This window comes from Lactuca sativa, chromosome 2, assembly GCF_002870075.4.
Source record: "Lactuca sativa cultivar Salinas chromosome 2, Lsat_Salinas_v11, whole genome shotgun sequence".
Lineage (NCBI taxonomy): Eukaryota > Viridiplantae > Streptophyta > Magnoliopsida > Asterales > Asteraceae > Lactuca > Lactuca sativa.
Window position 1 is genome coordinate 171,838,043 of NC_056624.2, and position 22,955 is coordinate 171,860,997.

Here is a 22,955-nt window from a genome sequence, read left to right on the forward strand (position 1 = left end):
CAAAGCGGGTGTGAATAACCATGCAAACTACATGGTGCCCTCACATGTTACAATCACCTATTCTATGTGCCGGTAAACCACACACGCTCCACCGAACTATGAAAAACATTGAGTCACCCTTTGCTACCTTTTCTTAGAACCATTTAGTGTGCCGGTAAACCACACACGCTCCACTAACGTCTTCGCATGGGCACAAAGTGTAATTTCATGGAATTGCATCAATTCACTTTTGCCTAAGTAACTAAGATTGGGAATTTGAAAAACATTTAGTTACTTTGTATTTCATTATACTTATAATGGAAGGTTTCGTCCTATCCTACCCGTTCGGCTAACGACCCTCCACTAGTCAAGAGTGCGGTGGGTAAGAGTGGATACCCATTCAATCGCCATTTTATAGGCAATTTCCTTAAACACCCCTTATAGACCAGCTTCGTGAATGAGGCCTACTAACGGTAAGACTGACTTTTACTCATACATATATATAATATTAGACTTTTAATGTTATATATAGTATAGGGTGTATTTTATACTTTTAAAATACTATATGGTTAACTTTAACAATTACACTTTTAATTCAATTAAAAGGTTAACCTAAACCTTTATGGATTTATTAAATCTCTTTTAATTATACTCCTTAATTAATTAATAAAACCATAAGGGTGTGATTTGAACTTTTCAAAACTTTACTAGGGTTTTAGAATTTAACATTCTTAATTAAACTTTTAATCAACTTTTAAATTCCAAAACTTGATGGCAAATTTTGAAACCTTTTTCAAAACATTAGGGTTTTAACTATTTAAATTTCAAAACTTCAAAACTTTTGGGTTCAAATTTAAACTACAAAACCTAAAGGGGAAAATATGAAACTTTTCATAACTACAAGGATCAAATAACAAATAATCTAAACTAACATTTAGTTACATAATTATCCATATTTGATTTGTTTAATGATTTCTTGCAAAACAATTTATCAATTTACTCAAAATAATTAATCAATTATCTTATAAGGAAACAATTATCTTGTTAATTGATAATTATCTTTAATTAGATCAGGAATATAGTCATATATATCATAAAAATCGGATTTATATTGATCTAACATGATAAGGTAACTATCCATATGCAAAAACAGCAAGAAATCCCGAGATAAGCATTATCTGACGAGTTGACTCGTCGAGTCAGGCATGGACTCGTCGAGTCTGCATGGACTCGGCGAGTCCAGCCTCCACAATCCAAAAAATCGAATTTTCCAGTTATACAAAGCATCAATACAATTGAAACCAAGCTAGGCTCTGATACCACTGATGGGTTTTGGTCATAAGACATCCTATGTGCTCATACAAACCCTAATGCTTGGATCTAGGTTTCTCTATTGTACATGCTTTGAATCCAAGACTATAAACCCTAATTCTAGCATTCAAGTAATCATATGAATATGTAATTAGGTTTAAGATCATACCTTGATTGTTATGTAGCAACAACAATCCCAATTCCTCCTTGTATTGACTTTGGAAGGCTTAGAGTCACAAGTGTCACTCCTCTAATGGTTCACAAACACCATAAGCAAGAGGATGAAGAGGAGAGAGGTTGGAGGCTGCCAAAAACGTGTAGAAACCCTAGAAATATCATTAGCCACGTTTTTGAGCCTTAAGGGGTCTTTATATAGTTGGGCTATTAGGGTTATCTAACAAGGAAACCCTAATTTGGATGCTTAAGCCCTAAGCAACCCATAGACTCCTTTTATCAAGCCCATGGACGATTTCCTTATGGGTTTCCCATTAGAATTCGTCCATCCCTTAATATAAGGCAATCCATGGCCCAAATTATAATTATCTTATAACTACAATTCCAGTCCCTTAAGTTTAATTAATCTCTTTTAGTCACAAAACTAATTACCAATTAATTATTGACTACTACTAATTAAACAATATGATTTCTCATTTAATATATTATTCCCATAATATATTAATAAATCACATTTAATCCTTTCTCTCCATAATTCATCCTATCAATTTGCTTTGGTGAAGGCAACCCAAAAGGACCATGCACCATCGGGTCAAGTACATACCAAAATAGTTATGGACTTAGACACTAATCCAACATTTATACCCCCTGTAATTGGAGGGTATCCAAGAAAGACACAAGGAGAGGATCGGTTTGCAAGTTTATGACTGGAGGTGGAAGGTGTGAGAGGATAGCATAGGAAACTGAAAACTTTAAGGTGATCATAGGTGGGATATTTGTGAAAAAGAAGGAAAGTAGGAGTAGAATAGTGTTTTGTTTTGTGGGGAAGAATATTGAGAATGTAAGTTGCCATTTGAAGGGCATGGTGCCAAAAGGTGGTAGGGAGAGACCCGTGAGCAAGGAGAGTGCGAGCTATGTTATTGATGGTGCGGATGGTTCCCTCCACTTTCCCATTCTGAGGCAATGTGTGGGGACAAGAAAAACGAAATTGCATGCCATTAGTAGTGCAGAAGTTATGAAAAGATTTGTTGTTTTATTCGATTGCCATTGTCACATTGGAAACTTTTGATGGGATGTTCAAATTGAGTGGTTATGTGTTTATGGAAGTTGAGAAAAACATAGAAGACTATTGATTTGTTGGATAGTGGGTAGGTCCATAAATAATCAGTGTAATCATCAATAAACAACAAATAATAACGGTGACCTCCCGAGATAAGAACGGGTGGGGTCCATAGATCACTATGAACAATATCAAAAGGTAAAGATGTAAAGGACGTAGAAGCATAAAATGGTAACTTGATATGTTTGACGAATACACAAGACTGACTGATATGTTTATTGGAAAAAGAATGAACAGAAATAAACTTGTTTATATTTAAAACACGTAAAGAAGAAGATACGGGATGTCCCAACCGATGATGCCAAAGATCTTGTGACAAAGCAGCAAATGTGGAAGGACTTGTGACTTGTGTATTTGGCAGTGAAAGAGGGTAGAGATCTCTGGTGCTATCACATCGGAGGATAGGAATCCGCGTCTGGTAATCCTTCACAACACAACCAAAAGGGTCAAATTCAATAGTAACAGAATTATCAATGGTAAGGCGACGGACAGACAAAAGGTTTTTAATGAGGTTTGGAGCATGCAAAATATTGAGAGGTGGGAAGGGAGGATGAAGTGTAGTGTGTCCGAAACCATGAATCGGTATATGTGAACCATTACCAACGACAATACAGTTCAGTTTGCTATTATTGACATAAGTTGAGATGTTACATGTGGTATTTGTCATGTGATTGGTAGCGCATGTGTCAAGATACCAGTTGGGGTCCGGATTCAATGTCATGGTGTGCATGGCCTGTTCGATTTTAGTGGGAGTGTATGAAGCTTTAGCGGCAGCATAAGCATGTGCAGGAGAAGGACCCAGAATACCGGCTGTTGGTGGGCGAAACTGATAACGAGGAGCTGTAGGGTATGGAACCGGTGGAGAATTCCAAGTAGGGCCATTCCAGTTCATTCATGGCGGCTGCTGTTGTTGAGTGTATGATATGCGCGCATGACCGCGTCCCCGACCCCTTCCATGCATACCCCTGCCCTTGCCACGATAAAGACCTTCAGATGTGCCTCTAACTGAAGACCAAGGATGGTAAGATTGGGGCGTTTCTGAGATATCACCCTGACCGTGAGTGCCAGAAGTCACGACATTGGCTGATGGCGATGCGACTGTGGTGATGGATGAAGCTGTAAGGGCATTACCAGTGGGTGTTTGTAGAGATTTCCTAGTTTCTTCAAGACATAACTTTGATCGGGTAGTGTAGCAGTTGGGAAGCGGTGTGGATTGTTGGAGAAGGGTAGCAATGCTATCGCATTGATCTGTAAGGCCAATGATAAGTTGCAGTACCAAACGTTGATTATCAACATGAGCATCCACATCAATGAGTTGGTCTGAAAGGTTCTTGACTTCTTGACAGTAGGCAACCATATTGGCAAAGTTTTCAAGTTTGGTGTTGATGAATTTTTGTTGAAGGTATAGAGCTCTGGCAGGTTTACTATCAATGAAGATATGTTCTACTGCTTTCCAGACATCAGCTGTGGTGGCTCCTGGAGTGAGGATGGTGATAAGTAGATCTCTAGATATTGTCCCATATATCCATTGCAAAACAATGGCATCTAGGTGGGAGCATTGTTCATTGGTCTTGACAACAACATCTTTATCTTTTTCACTGGTAGAAGAGGGAGTGACTTTAGCAGGAGGCAAGTTGTGATCGAGTACCTGGAAAGCACGAGAATGGATTCTGAATAGTTCAGCCCAAGATGTATATTGCCCGTTTTCAATTTCAAGAGTAATAGGAATGTAATTTCGGATGTTTGATGCAGTAACAAGGAGTTGACATTGTATTAGATGAGATCAAATGAGTAGAAAAGGAAGAAGAGATGAGAGGGACGATGATCTGCAACTAGGGTTGAAGAATATCGGCTGCTAGGTTTCACAGAGAAGATGTCGCACTGATACATTAATAGAATCAGACAAAAGTCGTCCATTCCCTCATATTCACGTGAATATAAATAGGTCACAATATTTACACTTGACAACTTCTAAAACACAAATAATACAATATATCACAATATATATTATATAATCGGCTAGTCTAATCCCTATTCTAATAAAAGAATAGTTTTATTCTCCTTTTGATATGTGTCATCCTATTAGGTCTCCTAATTAATGCATATTTTATTCTCCTTTTGTCATGTGTCACCTTATTATGTCTCCTAATTAATGTATGCCACTTGTCAACTCCATTTCAAATTTTAAAATTTCCACTTTAATTACATTAAATTAATAATATTAGAATAAAAATTAAATAAAAATTAAATAAAAATAATAAAAATGATATAATTTCACATATTTATTTAAATCATTGATTAAAATTTATATAACTAAAAAACTCTTAATTAATAATTTATTTAAAATAATTAATTAATAATTTTGAATTTTTACTATAAAAATTTAATTAATTTTGTAACCGTAGTTCCCACGGATTATAAACTAATATTATTAATAAATTTGATGTCAAACCAAAATGAAATAGTTGATAGGTTGGGGAACAAAATGGAATGATGAACAAACAATTACAAATTTTTGGTGATTTTTGAGTTTTTTAGATATGAGAAAATTACAAATATACTACTTAATAATATGAAATTTAAGAAAATGATCCAACTTTTGAACATTAACAATTTGACCAACATTTTTAAGATGGGACAAAATTATTTCGGATTAACTTTATGTTACATCAAAACTAAATGTAGACAAAAAGTACATCTTAGCTTTAGATTTCGGATTTTGGACTAAACCTTAACAAAACCTGACTTCAAGTTTTGTTCCCACAAGCTTAAGCTCTTTGGTAGCACACATGCCTCCCTTTTTCTTGCACCAAGAAAGTTGCTTGCATTACTGCATGAGGTTTACACCCATTATCCAAAAAAACTAGCATTTTCTTTCTAGCTAATTGAAACTATCCAAGATTCATTTATCACTCACATTAAAAGTTATATTTCTCCACTTCAGACTTTCATTGTATACCTAGGGATGTCAACGGGGGTAAACGGGACAGGGAGTGCATCCCCCGCCCGCCCCCAAAATTTCCTTGTTCCCTCATCCCCGCCCCCACCCCCGAAATGTTCAGCCTTCCTACCACCGCTCCCGCCCCCGAATCCCCTTTATTACCCCCGTTCCCGATTGATTTTGGGCTGTCTTTTTTTTTTGGCTAAAAGAAGTGGTTATTTACGCTAAAAGAAACCATTTTTTAGGTATCAAATAATTATTTATAGTAGAATTTTACATGTTAAAATTAAAAAAGTTATGGCATTAAAAAACATAATACTAACAATTTAAAAACATGTTTTTTTTTTTTTTTTTTTTTTTATGAATTTTGGAAGTTTAAAATCATGTTATAGTTTATTATATTTCTATAATTAATATATGTAAATATATGTGTAATTTATTAGCAGGGTCCTCATGGGGGTTTCAGGACGGGATTGCCTACCCCCACCCCCGCCTCCGAAATTAAAACGCGGGTGAACCTTGCCCCCCCATCCACACCCTTGATTTTTTTTAAAAAAATTCTCCCAAACGGGACGGAGCTCCCACTGGAACGGGGTCCCACGGGACTTTTTGACATCCCTGTGTATACCATTGGTTGAAGACTTAAGCGATTCCATCAAAGATTATATATGGTTATTTTAGAGTAACTAAGCCATAGTGTTAAACAAAGCTATCTTATACTGCGGTTTGCATTCTATAGGAAAAGTATCGTTACACATTCTATGAGAATGACGAGAAATAATGTTGACTAATACAGTTGTTCTTTGAAAAATAAGATTGATTGAACAAATATTGGGACTTTCCAAAGATTCATGAGTTATAGAACTAATTTTTTATGCATAGTCATATTAGCTACTAAAAATGTTGTCAAACGCGATATACTTATCCAACTTTACAAAGAAAAATGTGAGATGATGTAACTAACACCAATAACTTTTGAGTCCGAAAGCAAAATGACGATAAAAATCATTATATTTTATAAAGAATAACACATTACATTAACCAATTATAGTAGCTCTTGTTTTGTTTCTTTATTAGGTCAATTATTGCATAATCGGAAAGCTGCGCATTGAAGTGTAATGCTTTGTTTTCAAGTTATTTAAAGAGACATGAGAGGAATAATACCATTGTAATCTCAAACCATTTTAGACAAGAGTAATGAAAGGTTTTTATCAAGTCTAATTAATAATTTTTCAGTTTGAAGATTTTCAACAAAGCTAGTGCAATGCTACATTTGTATACCCACGAAATGTTCAAGGATGACATATCCAGGTAAAAATACTTATAGGTTGTTTCTTTTTTATTTAAGAGTCAAGCAGTTTACCTAGATAGTTATACTGATACACAACTCAAGCACGCAGAGGGAAACCCTGTTTTATCACAAATCTTAGTTACTTATGATAACATAGGTTTTAACGATTCAGTTGAGAATTGATATATTCCTTAAAGAGAAATAATGAAGAAATTATTTGTAGATTGTGAAGTCAGCTATAAGAAAGGCTATTGTTTGTTATTTGAATTCATGAGAGGTTATGGAAAGCGTTACTTGGTTGTAATATTAGATTTTGCACCGAGTTGAGAGGCCATCCTTAAAATAAGGTATTCTTGATCCATTTACTAAATTTAAGAAAAAATGCTAAAATAAGTGAAGATACTGATTAGACTAATGGTAGATAAAAGGTATAATTTGCATATTTGGGTTTGATTTAAGCAACATATTGCTAATATTTTGTAATAGTTACACCAGGAAATAAGTATGATCATTGATTTAAAAGTTTTCTGCAAAAATATGGAATTATAATTCTTTTGGACATAAAAATATACATAAAACATTGATCAGTTAGATTTTTTTGGGGGAAAAGAAAGATTTTGGAGGGAGATCGATGTCAAAGAGGGCTTTTAGTTTTATATTCTCATCCATGACTATTTTCAAATTAAGATGTATGTTTTAAAGTCAGTTAATGTGAACGTTTACTATATAAGTTTAAAGTTCACTATATATGCATTTGGTGACTCATATATATATAGCACATGTCTATTTAATTTTCTTTTCCAGAATGTTGACTCAGACATATTTGAGCAATCACCTTATATGCCTACCGCTACCAAACCAGTTGACAATGCCTATTCCTAATTCTGATCACTTTTAATGTGACTAGTCAAGATGGGGACCCCAAGATCATATTTACAGAATAAGTTTTACTAATCTTAAACGACATCACCTATAAACCTTTAATTTCTATATAAAAAGAAAAAATGAGGGCATATTGCAAGAAATAGCAACGTACTTTAGAATTTCTTTTACCAATATAGGCAATATAATTCACTTCTTTCCATAAAAATTATATAGTTCAATTTTTTATCCATTATAGAAATGTATGTACACTTTAATTGGTTATATGGCTGAAATGTTATCGATCGACGATATAATCATATACAGAAACAACGGAAATGTAACCCTGGGAGCTAAGATGCATGTCAATTTTGAATGTACATCTATGGAACTAGGGAAGCATGATGTTAACTTGGTATATAAGAAATAAATTAGTTCTAATCGGAAGAAGAGAAGTATTCCAATTTTGAATGTGGGAAGTATCATGTTAATTTGGTATATAAGGAAAGAAAAGAATGTTCTTATTAAACAATATCTTAAAAAGACTACTACTTGGAAGCAAAGCAATTACTTGATTCCTGGAGTGTGCACAAGTTAATGTTGCATCTCTCTCATTTCCTTTAAAGTTAAGGGTAAAAAATCTTTCATTTGTCATTAATGTTCAACTTCTATGGATATCACAAAAGAGAGAGAAGATATAGCAGAAATTAATCATTTTAGTCATGAAAACCATCCATTAAAGCTTGTAAACTCAGAGATGATTGTAAATGCTGCTTTGGACAATCGTGGTGGTGGTGTAATAGGTTGCTATGCATGTCATAAACCTATATCATCACGTGGTTTTGCATATGGTTGCATCCAATGTGGTCACTTTATGCATAAGGCATGCGCACAACTTCCGCTCACCATCAATCTGCCTTCATTATATGAGCATCCTCTAACACTATTCAATTTCGGACCTACAACATTCAAATCTTGGTTTTGTGATGTTTGCTGTAGTCTAAACCAATTTAAGGGGTTTTGTTATAACTATGGAAAACCTGAGGACAACATTAACTTTAATGCTTGCATCGACTGTTGCGTTGTTGAGATTGCTCGCAAAGAGGAAGCTGATGCTATGAAGAAGGAGACAAGGATGAAGGTCAAACATGAAGGCCATCCACAACACACTTTAACCCTACAGTTAAAACCAGCTGCATTCCTTTGTGATGCTTGCAATTCTAAGGATGAAGGCTTGTTTTATATTTGCGACAATTGTGGGTTTTGGATCCACAAGACTTGTGCTTCCTTAGCCCCTACCATCCATCTACCCCATCACCCTGATCACCCACTCATACTGGTCTATTCTCTTCCAGAAAAATTCTATAAATTCGCTTACTATTGCGAATTTTGCAAGATTTACATCCGAAGATACGATTGGTTGTACCATTGTGAAAACTGTAGATATTTTTCCCACATCAAATGTGCCTTAAATGCAAATGCAGGGACACCTTCTACTCCAGGGTAAATATTCTTTTCCTTAATTTCCTTTTCTATGTTTGTGAAAATTGCTCCTTGAAATTAATTAAGAACTATATATATATATATATATATATATATATATATATATATATATATATATATATATATATATATATATATATATATATATATATATATATATGGTTTGGTTTCAGAGATGGTCCAAGTACTTCCATTGCGGATGAAGAGGTAGATAATCTGTTGCAATTTCCCATGTCAAATGCGTTTACAGATCCACTGAAACTGCTACATTCTGGAATGATAGCACCAGATGATGATGATGATCAGAAAACTATGGTTAACCATTGGAGTCATTGTCATCCATTAATCCTTCAAGCTAACATGTCTGGCTGTAGTAGTGATCGATTAGAGGTATGTCGCGGGTGTGTACGACCCCTCTCCCTTCCCTACTACAGTTGCAAATCAGATGGATGCTCATTCACTCTCCACAAATATTGTGCCGAGTTACCCCTCAAATTAGAACATCAGCTTCATCCAGCTCATTCACTTTACTTGGAGTTTCGACAAGGGTCGTACTATGCATGTCATGGTTGTCTTAGCTATGGAAACAATTTTTTTTACAACTGCCAAACTTGCAAGTTCTACCTCTGTGTCAACTGTGCATTTCTACCCAAAAGTATCAAACATAAATCCCACAAGCATCCTCTTATCCAAGTTATTGATCCCGAACCTCTTTGTAAAGCGTGCAACAAATGGTCTGATGGGATGAGTTATGATTGTAAGGCTTGTAACTTCATATTAGGAATGGAATGTGCAACGAGGTTACCGAATTCCATTTCTCATAGGTATTGCAAAGGACATAAAATCCCATTGATGTATCCTCCAATCATGGATCATCCTGAAGATTTCTTTTGCGATATATGTGAGACGGAAATGCATCCCAAGTTCCCCATGTATTATTGTCAAAAATGCAAAAATTCTTTTCACCCTGGATGCATTAGTGGGTTCGACTATTATGAAAACATGGTGTTCGAGGTCAGCAGAAATGTTTCCTATCACAAACATCCATTAACATATGTTCGAAGAAAAAGAACCCCCAAGTATGTGTGTTCTAATTGTAATTGTGATATTAACAGTTGTTTGGTTCTTGAATGTCGGGCAAAAGTTTGTAATTTCAATATATGTTATAAATGTCATCTTAATAAGTAGTGATACACTGTTAATCATGTAATATGATTTGGAAGTAACTAAGGGGTATGGTCATTGTTTCTATAAGTTATTTATATGTGTTGGCTTTTTCTCTTTCTTATCTTATCTTCAACGGATTCATGCTTAAAGTAAAAAAAAAAAAAAAAAAAAAAAAAAAAAAAAAAAAAATTGTCTTCTTTGAGTACACTTGATTTATAAAAAATGTTGTTTAAAAAAAATTCATATTTGAAGAGGATATAAAGCAAATGAATATTATCCCACCCTGCCCTTTTGTTTACTTGTTCCTATTTCACAACTTCATTCTTTACGTACAACTTTTCCCATGCTCTCTGTGGAAGGACTGCATTCATCAATTCTCAATTCAAATGACGACATTTCATTCCAAAATTCCATGTGTATTGTACAACTTGCATGCATGTACTTTCTCATTATGTTTATCTCCTCAATGCTGCTACCTTTCTCTACTTTCTCAAGTGTATAATGCACTGCTTCTTGTAGTTTATAGTAATCACAACTCTCTCTACCGCCATTAGTGAACACAAGTGCACGTGTGCAACAATAAAAACAAGGATAAGAAGATGGCACCTTTAAGATTCCAATCAGGGGGATTTTTTGAGTTTTCGACAGCAAGATCAAGATGACAATTGTAATGATTTTGTAATATGACGCTATTAATTAGAGGTTTATGAAAACTAGGTGGGTAAATGGAGCGATTTAGCTAGATGGAAGAAATTGATTTAGAAAAATGGTTCTTGTCTTGGTAGTGACGATGATTTACACCACCGAATCTGGAGAAGATGGTCTCCTTCAAAGTAAACAATAGATCACCTGCAAAAACGACAACGACTAAGGTTGGTTCTTGAACAGGTGTGGGGTGGAATATTGGATACCAAAGCAAGCACTTCTGAAGATCCATTCTTAACTTCTTCAAGTATCCATATTGTTTCAAGTTGAGGATTTTCGTTTCTATATATTTCATCTAAACTAGATATGTATTACTTCATCTTTCAGACTGAAAATTAAACACATAGGGAAAAAAAATTAATATATAAAACTTATTTGCATATTTTATCACAGTTTAAAGTAATGATTTATCTCGTCCAACTGTTACTTGTTTATCATGGGAGATGAATAAGAAGGGTGGAATAATGCCGCCTGTTTCAGGTCAATGAAGATCTAGAAGAAGGTACGCGCGAGGTCTAACATCATCATACATATATTTGATGGAGCTCTTGATAGGAGCAGAATTAGATTTATTAATTGCAGGTAACCTTAAACTCTTTTACATAACAGCATGGGTGAATTGGTCACAATCCCAGAAAAATCTAGGAAAAAGAGTCTTCGACTTTGAAAATTAATCAAGAAAAAGACATGATCGCATTATCCTAATCTTTTCTGTATAATCATCGACTTTATTCTTTAACATAAATTATCTCCTCTGTTGACTTTTAGCGCTTAGTTGTTGGTTGCTTAGTTAATTCACACTCTATCTTCACGAACCTATGAATCTTTATATAAAATTAAGGCATTAGATGAAACTTGTAGATCAAGGTTTGTAGGGATATACATTGGCATCCATATTACTCCGTATATAAGAAACTTGTAGATCAAGGTTTGTAGGGATATACATTGGCATCCATATTACTCCGTATATAATAAGCATCCTTCATCGTATTTATTAAAACACATTCAGGTGCCATTGACACATAGACTCTGTGCTAAGTTTTTTGCTTAACCATGGCTACCTCTTTCTTTAGTTCATCATCTCCAGGACTTCAATTAGTTTCTTATCTGTTTTTCTTATTTTTGTTACCTTTATCTGAATCAGTATATTTCGAGATCAATCGTTTTGATATTGATGCAACAAATATACTTAACTCGTTTGGGTCAAGCCAACCGTTTTGATACGGAGATACATGCTAATTTGGTGAAACACATTTAGGGGCTGTTTGATTTCTGTCTGACGCGGTCCGGTCAGACATTTTAACTGACCCGGTCCGGTCAGTGTGTTTGATACATACTCTCCATCTCCTTACTCAGTCCACAGTTAGTCCATAGGGCTCTTACTTAGTCCGCTGAAAAAAAGAGGCTGACTGAAAAATTGATGTCTTTTGCCCTTGCCCTGGATGCAACTCTCCATCTCCTTTAATCGATCCAAGCAACGTTTCCTTCCTTCAACCACCGGTCTTCTCCCAACTGGACCTTCTCCTACTCCTTGAACGGACATCACTCATCCTCTCTATCGCTTCTATCTATCATCTTCAGCCTCGTTGGAAACTTCCTTCGCCGCCGTCCTCTTCAGAAGTTAACTCATTCAGAATTTCTAACCCAGTCAGCTTCTAACACGGTGAGCTCTAACTCAGTCATCAACTATCAAACGACCCCTTACAAAACTCAACTAAGTATTGTCGACGTGGATTCGGAATGATAATTTCTTTTATTATATTATTATGTAATTTAATTTTTAGTTAAGATTAATAAAAAAACTTAATTTTTATTAATCTTGTGTTTATTAATTTTATTTTTAATATGTAAGTTAATCGTACATTTATTTTAAATTAATCTTGTATTTAGTTTCATTTTAAAAAAAATTAATAAATAAGTGAGATGTGGTAATTTCCAAGATAAAAGGGAGGTGAAGAGATGAATATGGGGAATGACATGAGATGAACTTAGGTGAAGAAGACCAAAAGTGAGATTGTGAGAGGTGTGATGAGCACCTCTCATCGGCTGAGTAAAATGGAAATATTAATATTTTATAAATACTCAAAACTATATATGTTGTGCATATACATAACTTTTACTCATTGATTTTCAGTTTATCAATCATAAACTTTTATAAAATATATATATATATATATATATATATATATATATATATATATATATATATATATATATATATATATATATATATATATATATATATATATATATATATATATATATATATATATATATATATATATATATTAATGTGTTCTTCCACATGACTGGCAACTAAGCACGTTTTGTGATTTATCACACCATTTATTTTAGTGTGTCAAACATCAGATTGTTTTTGTTTTGTCAAAATGTTACGTTTGGAACATTAATTACTACTCATTCTGGGTGAGGCATTGAATTTTCTACGTAGTGGACCCGGCCCTGCCTTGATGCATTTCATCCTAATATATATATTGCTTGTCAAAGTTGTCTTCATGAACTTTTCCGATGTATTTGCTGATGATTCGGTAGGATTACATGATAACCAGCATAATTTGTTACAGCTCAGCTAGATTATATTGTTTAAAAATCATCTTTATTTCTATTAGTCCACAACATGGCTTTTTTGACAATTTAAAAACTCACTGTGACATTTATATATCTTTATTCGTAGGACCCATAAAAGGAAAATATGCAAAGCAAGCGTAATACTCCGGCTGTCTTTGGTTAAAAAATTTCATGTAATCATGTTGGTTAGCTTCATATATAGATCTTATAAAATCAAAATTTAAATTTCAAGATTGCGTCTTAACATATGCTAATTTCATGTTGAGACTATCCGAGGCAGATGTGCATAATCATGGCTTCCTTTTGCTCATGTGGAACGATGTATGCTGATATTACATCTTGTATCTATTTTCTTATGTTGATTTTCCCCATATCTAACTCGGTTTATTTCCAAGTAGCTCGTTTTGATTCCGATGCAAAAGAAGTGGTCTATATAGGCGATGCAGTGCCTTCTTTTGGAGCTGTGGAATTCAACAGTGTTGTCTACTGTTGTCGTGTTGGCCAAGTCCTTTATAAACAGAGAGTTCCCTTATGGGATTCAAATTCAGGAAAGCTTTCAGATTTTGTTACTCATTTCTCTTTTGTAATCGACACCCAAAAGTTTGTCCCCTATGGCCATGGCCTTGCTTTCTTTCTTGCTCCAGTTGGTTTCACAACTCCTCTTAACTCAGCTGCTGGCTTTCTAGGCCTCTTTAACTCAACAACTAGTGATAATCCATCTCAAGGCCCAATTGTTTCTGTAGAGTTTGACTCCTACTCCAACCAGGAATGGGATCCTCCTATGGAACACGTAGGAATCAACAGGAATTCACTTTCTTCGGTTGCATACGCTCCTTGGAATGCTAGTTTGCACAATAAAGCTACTGCGAATGCTTGGGTTTCTTATAATTCCACTACTAAGAATCTAAGTGTGTTTTGGACCTATGAAAGGAACCCCAGTTTTCAAGGAAACTCAAATCTTTCTTATCAAATTGATCTCAAAGAGGTTCTTCCTTCATGGGTCACTATCGGCATCACAGCTTCCACTGGTCAGTATATGGAGAGACATACCCTTCAGTACTGGGAGTTCAACTCAAGCTTGGATATAAAAGATGACAATAAAACGACATCACAAAAGGTGAAGCTGGGTGTCGGGTTAGCAGTGCCATTAGGTGTTCTACTAGCAGGAGGCATAATAGCATATAGTATTATCTATTTGAGGAATCACATGAGTCCTTCAGATGAAACATTAGAGACAATCAACCTGTCTTCAATCAATGATGATCTTGAAAGAGGAGCAGGGCCCAAAAGATTTTCTTACAGAGATCTTGCTTTGGCTACTAATAACTTCGCTGATGACCTCAAGTTGGGTGAAGGAGGATTTGGTTGTGTTTACAGGGGATACCTCAGCCGTGAAAGAAAAGTAGTTGCAGTTAAAAAGATTTCAAGTGGATCTAAACAGGGAAAGAAGGAATATATAACAGAAGTGAAGGTCATAAGCAGTCTAAGGCATAGAAACTTGGTGCAACTCATAGGTTGGTGCCATGATGATAATCAGTTTCTACTAGTTTATGAGTTTATGCCAAATGGTAGTCTTGACACTCATCTTTTTGGGAAAATGGATCCCCTTTCTTGGAGTGTGAGGTACAAGATATCATTAGGTTTGGCTTCTGCCTTGTTTTATCTTCATGAGGAATGGGAACAATGCGTGATACATCGTGATATTAAATCAAGCAATGTGATGCTAGATTCGGGATTTAATGTGAAGCTTGGAGATTTTGGGTTAGCTCGACTTATGGACCATGAGTTAGGTCCACAGACAACTGGTAATTTAGCAGGAACATTAGGATACATGGCACCTGAGTATGTAAGAACCGGTAAAGCTAGCAAGGAATCGGATGTTTATAGTTTTGGGGTGGTTGCAATGGAAATCTGTTGTGGAAGGAAAGCTAGGGATTGTATTGATGGGGATTCTGAAATGGGATTGGTGGATTGGGTTTGGTGTTTGCATGGAAAAGGGGAGATTCTTTCGGGAGTTGATGAGAGGTTGAATGGAGATTTTGATGAAGAACAAGGTAAGTGCTTGATGATGGTTGGATTATGGTGTGTGCTCCCTGATCGAAGTCTGAGGCCATCTATAAGACAAGCGATTCAAGTTCTTAATTTTGAGGCCCCTATTCCCAATATTTCAGTGAATATGCGTGTTCTTGGATACCATGCATCAGCTACTCCTACAAGCACTTCTGGAGATCCTTTCTTAACTTCTTCAAGTATCAATATAGGTCGTTAAACTACATGTTGTTTCAAGTTGAGGATTTCCGTTTCTATATATTTCCTTTAAATAAGTATATCTTACTTCTTCTTTTAGATAAGATTCTTTAAGACTGAAAATCAGACACATAGGGAAAAGACTAATATATAAAACTTACTTGTGTATTCGATCCATCTCTGTATAAACTAATTTAATTGTTGTTTTATTATGGGAGATGAATAAGAAGGCTGGAATAATGCCGCGTGTTTCAGGTCAATGAAGATCTAGAAGGTACGAGATCTATCATCGTCATCAACATGCATTTGATAGAGCTCTTGATAGTTGATAGGAGTAGAATTACATTTATTAATTGCCGACAAACTTAGGCTATGTGGTATCCTCACGGGTGGATTGTGTGTGAAAAAAATGACACGTAGATTTTTGACTATTTCAAAACCAACCCACCAGGCTATGGAAATGGTGTTCACCGGTGGGTTGGTGGTGAAGAGGGAAAAAGAAGAGAGAGAAAGAGAATGACCGATGTGAGGGAAAAATGAATGCACCAATCAAAAGGCCCGTCTTCCCATCCACCAGACATCACTCCACACCCAAACCACCGATACACGGGGCGGTGTTCACCGGTGAGTTGGTGTGCCACATAGGAAACTCACGCGTGGATTTACATCCACTCCGGATAGTCTTATATTCTTCCACGTGACAACATGGTTGAATTGGTTACGATCGATTGGTCACAATCCCAGAAAGACAAAGGAAAAACAATCTTTAACTTTGAAAATTTACAAGACACGTAGGCATTATAACTTTTTTTTTGGTCTATTCATGCAGTTTATTCATTAGACAAAATTGCAAAAATGGTTCTTACGTTAGCAAATTTATGTGTTTTTGGTCCAAAACGAAATGTCGGTGCACCCGTGGTCCAAAATTGGATCTTTTTATTATTTTTGGTCCCTATACACTTAAAATGACTTTTATGCCCTTATGATTTATATTTTTTATTTTTTTTTAACTGTTGAAATACATAAACTAATTTAATTTATATCTTTTTAACTTAAAACAAAAAAAATACAAACAAATAACCCATTCCCCACTCTTATCTTAACGAACCCCTTCATCATCGACTTCACCCTCATCACGGATATTTGGAACCACCATCATCAGCCACTATTCTTGTCGGAGTTCACCTAGATCGCAACCACCATCACCTTTTCTAGAGACCTGGTTGCTAGACTCCCCACCCCACTATCACCACCATTCGCCAGCATCGATACCGCAGGAAACCTTCACACCCCACCGATCTATTCGTACATTGGGGAAGGAATGATGAACTGGGTCAACAGAGACAGCGGGGGAATTTAAACCCAAATCGAATCACCCACCAAACATGGAGTCTTCGGTTATGGGAGGTCAATTGTAGAAGATGATAAAAAAAAAATTAGGTCAAGACCTTTTCTTTAACCACCACCAGCCGATTGCCACAACCAAACAACCTCCACCAAGCTTCATTAGACCGCCATCACTGCCAAGCTTGGTTTCACCTTGTCCAACTTGCTCCACATTTGCTTCCTTCCGTCTACCACCACCATTAAATCGAAGACCATCACAGCTTCCCCACTTCCATCTCCAACGACAAGCGATCGATTCAAGTCTTACTCTCAGTCATTCTCTACCCCACTACGTACTAGAGGTGTCGAACGGGTAAAATTTTCGGGTTTCGAGTAGAGCGGGTCGGGTTGTAGCACCCGGTTCCTGGTACGTAAATGTTATTTGAGTATTTCCTTTCTTTTAGCCTTGGACTCGGCGAGTCATAGGTCCGATTCGCCGAGTGGATGCGGGACCCGGGACACGTTTAAGTTGCTGACTCGGCGAGTCCATATCCTGGACTCGGCGAGTCACAGCTGTTGGATGAAACCCTAAGTTTCAGGGGTTTGCACCCTATTTAAGCAGCTTATCTGCCCCAGGCCAGCCCCCATTCTCTCCCCAGAGCTCCCCAACCCTCGTTTGTGCTTGTTCTTTGAAGATTGAAGTTTTGTTGTGTACTTTTGAAGGCTTTGAAGGAAGGAAGGAAGTAGATCCAGAAGATAGGAAGCCATCCAAGCATTATTTGTGTCCTTCCAGCAGTTCCTTTGAGGTATAACCCGTTTTCCCCTTGATTCTATGCTTAAAACTTCATTTGGGTCCTTCTTGGTCATTTCCCCAAGTTTGTATGTGCATTATATGTCGTAATAAGGCGTTTGGCCTTTGGATCTATGCAAGATTGAGCTCCAGGAGCTCAGATCTGTTAGCTTTTTGGCCCCATGTGGCTTGTTAGCCCTAGATCTACCCTTTTGAGACATTTTGAGCCCTAAAATCCATATTGGTGAATATCCACACGTAAAGTTGGAAACTTTACGTGTGATTCGTGTCCTAGAAGTCCAGATCTATGAATGGCATGGACTGGAATCGAGCAAATCGGTATATTTAAGGAGTGCATGGCAACGACTCGGCGAGTCGTTCATGTGACTCGGCGAGTCTACTCGCGAGTCTTCGAGTTTGTCCCCTTTTTGTAGTGTCGAGTGAGCAGTGAGTCACAGGGTGTGACTCAGTGAGTCAGAAGCTTAACCCATCCATGGAGGTACTCGGCGAGTCAATGCCCTGACTCGGCGAGTTCAAGGCAATCTCCTTAGATCAAGATCAGACTCGACGAGTTGTTCATACAACTCGGCGAGTCTTAGCATGGGTGTTCTTCGGATGAAGATGAACTCGACGAGTTGTTCATACAACTCGGCGAGTAGGATGAAGGACTTGAGTATTGGTCATGAAGGCGAACCCGTCGAGTCGTCGCCTAACTCGACGGGTAGGATCGGGATTCAGGGCAGTCGTTTACGTAGGGACTCGGCGAGTCGGAAAGCCAACTCGGCGAGTCGAGGTCAACTGAAAGTTGACTCTGACTTTGACTTAGGGCAAGGTCAGGGGTAAAATGGTCATTTTACCCAAAGGTCAGTGAGCAGTGTTTGATTGAGTATATTGTGGGAATTGCAGCCGGAGGGTTTCCGGAGCAGCAGCAGCAGCAGTAGTAGGTGATCAGTTCCCACACAGACCAGCAGCTATTTCGAGGTGAGTTTCCTTCCCAGTAGGAACGGGTCTAAGGCACCAAGGCCGACCCGTGTAGACGATATGCTAGTGCTAGAGTGTGGGCCGAGCCCGTATCTCTGTTGTAGTTAAGTACGGTATATGTGTTAATATGATAGAATTGCTTATACTTGTTGTCTGCGTGATACTTGTATGTTATGGGTTAGTGGTTGAGTGTGGGCAGGGCCCGTATCTCGCCAAGGTCGGAGTGTGGGCTAGGCCCGTATCTCCCAGATAGCGAAGTGTGGGCAGGGCCCGTATCTTCACGAGTGTGGGCGAGGCCCGTATCTCCCGGCTAGCGAAGTGTGGGCAGGGCCCGTATCTTCCCGAGTGTGGGCAAGGCCCGTAACTCCTAGCTGAATAATGGTTGTTATTTGTTGCATGGTATGCGGTATTATGGGGGAACTCACTAAGCTTTGTGCTTACAGTTTTCAGTTTTGGTTTCAGGTATCTCCTCAGCTAGGGGAAAGGAGCCGGCGCGGTAGCGGCACGTCACGCACACACTCTCCGATTTCCGCATTTACGAGCTTCACTGGGATTTGTACTCTGATATTTTAATTAAATGTATGACTTGGTTTTTAGACACGGTTCTGGTGTGATATTTTGATCAGACAATGTTTTAGTCCTTTTATATCCTCTAAAAGTGATGTTTTTAAAACGAAATTTTTGGTCATGAAAATTGGGTTGTTACAAGTTGGTATCAGAGCCCTGGTTTGAGGGATTCGGACACACCTTCGGGGGTGTCTGAACTCAAATCGAGGGATTAAAAGATTTTCTAAAAGAAAATGTTTTTGAAAATTGAGAAAAGAATTTTGATAAAGAACGAAGTGTGTGATGTGCGCGACCGGCCGAGCTCGAGTAAGTATTCCCCAAAGTACCCATACAAGTTTATGTTATGTTTATCAGCTTTCGTAGAACAGCATGCTAGAATAGGACTAAGGATCTAGGAGTGATACCTTATGTGCCTGCTATTTGTGTTTTAGTTGTATGAAAAAAAAATTTGCATGCTAGTTATCGGGTAGACAGTAAGTAGGATAGCCTGATTGGGTTATGCCTGGTAGTATGAGCTTAGCACTTTATGCTAGCTCAGTTCCTGAAGGTGATAGAGTTAGTTGAGATTGTTACCCTTATCTGAATGCTGCTTGCTTCGTGCTTCGTGGGACTCTGAATAATGGGAGTTAGCCATTAGGCGAATGCGTCACGTCACGTGTGACTAGGGTTGAATAACCTTAGAGTGCCGGATTTGATCCTACTGCGCAGCTCTTGTTTGAGTCCAACCGTTGTAGGGACGAGTCGGATACTCGAAGGATTATTTGGGCCTCGTCACATGTGATGGTATTCGGGTAATGGCTAACTGGCATTACAAAGAGGCCTGTAGCAGCTGAGGACTGGTTAGAGTGGAACTAGAGATTTCCCTAGGGCAAGCCTAGGATGAGTATAGCAGTGATCAGCAATAGTGAAAGGGATCTGGTGGAGTCGAGGCAATCCTTGAAGAAGGTACGGATAGATGTGGAAGGTAGTATGGGCCCGTACTACTGAAAGCAGAGGATCTGTACCCGAACCAAGGATGGCCAAGATAAGACCAGGGAACTTGTAAGTAGATGTGATCCCTCAGGGAGTATCAGTATCACTAATGATTGTTGTGATGTATTGCAGAATGGTGGTACTCCGATCGAGGCCGGTAGATGGCGGCTCAGGAGAGGGGTCAGGTTCCGAGCCAATTGATGAGGGGCTACGCGAGTTCATCGCGTCAGAGATCACCAGGGGTATCCTTGAGTCGACTCCCATTATCTTTGGGTTGATCAAGGAAGGGATCATGGAGTTGATGGAGGATCGCCTTCGGGCATTCAGGAGAGATATGGCATCTAGCCAGGCAGGATCTCGCACGCTGTCCTTCAAGGACTTCAGGGGCAGCGGTGCGCCGGATTTCCATGGGGTGAAAGACCCCATTGTTGCCAGGCGATGGATTGCAGACATCGAGTCTGCCCAGTTGACTAGCTTCTGCCCCGAGGGGTCGAAGGTGAGGTATGCAGCGGGATGTCTACGGGACCGAGCCCGGGATTGGTGGGAGTCAGTGGGTGACTCGTTGGGAGCCTCAGCTATCGAGGCTATGACCTGGTCGGACTTTGTGACCAGGTTCAGGGCAGAGTTCGCGCCGGCGGTCGAGCTTCAGCAGCTGGCCAGGGAGTTTCTTGACATGAGGCAGACGACGGAGACTGTGGCGGAGATCATCGCCAAGTTCAGGGAGAGGGCTTTGTTGGTGCCCCAGTATGCCGGTGACGAGGACATGAGGAGGACTCGTTACCATGATATGCTACGAGCTGACATCGGGGAGCATGTTAGCTTTTCGGCTTGCCCTACCCTGGACTCCATGATTGCCAGGGCAAGGGAGAGGGAGATAGATTTGGAGCACATCCGGAAATGGAAACTAGAGGAGGGTCAGACAGGAGGGGCTTCGGGGAAGAAGCCCAAAGGATCAGATGGTAGGCCGAAAGGTCAGTCAGGACCGAGCCGCTGCGGGAAATGCGGCAGGTCGCATGTGGGGGCATGTAGGATGGGTTCAGTAGGCTGCTACAAGTGCGGCAAGGCAGGGCACTTTAGCAGGGATTGTACTGCTCCAGTTTCAGCTATTCAGACATCGGAGTTGCTGTGTTTTCACTACAATCAGAGGGGCCACAAGAAGGCCCATTGCCCCCAGTTGACAGTTTCAGCGCCAGTGAAGGCGCCAGCTCCAGCGACCCTGCGGATCACGGATGGTCGGCAGGGCAAGGCAGAGGCTCCAGTGGTGAGGAGCCGGGCATTTCAGCTGACTACCGAGGAGGCACGCGCCGCACCCGATGTGGTGACGGGTATGATTCTTTCCCTCTATCTTATTTTTATGATGATATTGATATTGATATGTGCTCTGTATGCTTTAGGATCGTTCCATGTGAACGGCATCCCAGTTCAGGTATTGTTTGATTCGGGTGCATCCCGATCGTTTGTTTCTCTTGTGCTTAGCAAGAGGTTTCATGAGACTTCAGGAGAGTTAGATTGTCCTTTAGAGGTAGAGATTGCTGATGATCGTTCGGTGCGAGCATCGATGGTGTTCCGAGATTGTGTTCTGCGGTTGTTCGAGGAGCGTGTAGTAGGTCAGGTTTCCTCCTTCGATTATGATAGCCGAGGGTTATTGACACTACTGTTGGATTAGTGTCTAAGTCCATAACTATTTTGGTATGAACTTGACCCGATGGTGCATGGTCCTTTTGGGTTGCCTTCACCAAAGCAACTTGATTGGAGAAATAAATAGAAAGAGAGGATAATATGATTTATTAATATGTTATAAGGATAATATATTAAAGGATAAATCATATTTGTTTAATTAATATTGGTCAATAATTAATTAAGAATTAATTTTGTGATCAAGTGTAATTAATTAAACTAGAGGGACTGATTTGTAATTATGTGATAGTTACAAAATAAGGTAAGGATTATCTTATAAGTGTGGTGAACGAATTTAAGGTTGGAAAGCCTTAGAATTCGAGTATGATAAGGATTCAAGGATTATCTTATTGGTTGCTTAATGGATAATCAACTAGATAAGGATAATGACTGAAACCCTATCTCTACACCTATATAAACACCCCTAGGGTTATGAATTCGTGTATCCCTTCCCAAGAGGTCCTAAATACGAATTCTAACCTCCCTCCTCTCTCCTTATACCTTCTCCACTTGCTTATGGTGTTTGTAAGCCATTAGAGGAGTGACACTTGTGACTCTCTGCTTTCCAAGGTCAATTCAAGGAGGAATTGGATTGTTATTGCTACATAACAATCAAGGTATGTTCTTAAACCTATTTACATGTGAATTCTGATTTCCATATGCTAGAATTAGGGTTCAAGTCTTGGATTCAAAGTATGTACAATAGAGAAACCTAGATCCGAGCTTTAGGGTTTGTATGAGCACATAGTATGTC

The 22,955-nt window shown here is 38.3% G+C and overlaps 3 protein-coding genes across 3 annotated transcripts; 2 read left to right on the top strand and 1 right to left on the bottom strand.

Moving 5' to 3' along the window:
• Positions 1 to 3,476: 3,476 nt before the first annotated feature.
• LOC111900297 (uncharacterized) lies at positions 3,477 to 3,941 on the bottom strand. Its single transcript, XM_023896181.1, has one exon. The coding sequence runs from the start codon at positions 3,939 to 3,941 to the stop codon at positions 3,477 to 3,479; it is 465 nt and encodes a 154-aa protein (XP_023751949.1).
• Positions 3,942 to 8,345: 4,404 nt separating this feature from the next.
• On the top strand, positions 8,346 to 10,441 carry LOC111900260 (uncharacterized). Its single transcript, XM_023896137.3, has 2 exons — positions 8,346 to 9,180; positions 9,354 to 10,441. The coding sequence occupies exons 1-2, from the start codon at positions 8,348 to 8,350 to the stop codon at positions 10,366 to 10,368; spliced, it is 1,848 nt and encodes a 615-aa protein (XP_023751905.2). The 5' UTR covers positions 8,346 to 8,347; the 3' UTR covers positions 10,369 to 10,441.
• A 3,241-nt stretch (positions 10,442 to 13,682) lies between these two features.
• LOC111900259 (L-type lectin-domain containing receptor kinase IX.1) lies at positions 13,683 to 15,968 on the top strand. Its single transcript, XM_023896136.3, has one exon. It carries the CDS (start codon positions 13,922 to 13,924, stop codon positions 15,908 to 15,910), a length of 1,989 nt encoding a protein of 662 aa, XP_023751904.1. The 5' UTR covers positions 13,683 to 13,921; the 3' UTR covers positions 15,911 to 15,968.
• Positions 15,969 to 22,955: the final 6,987 nt, after the last annotated feature.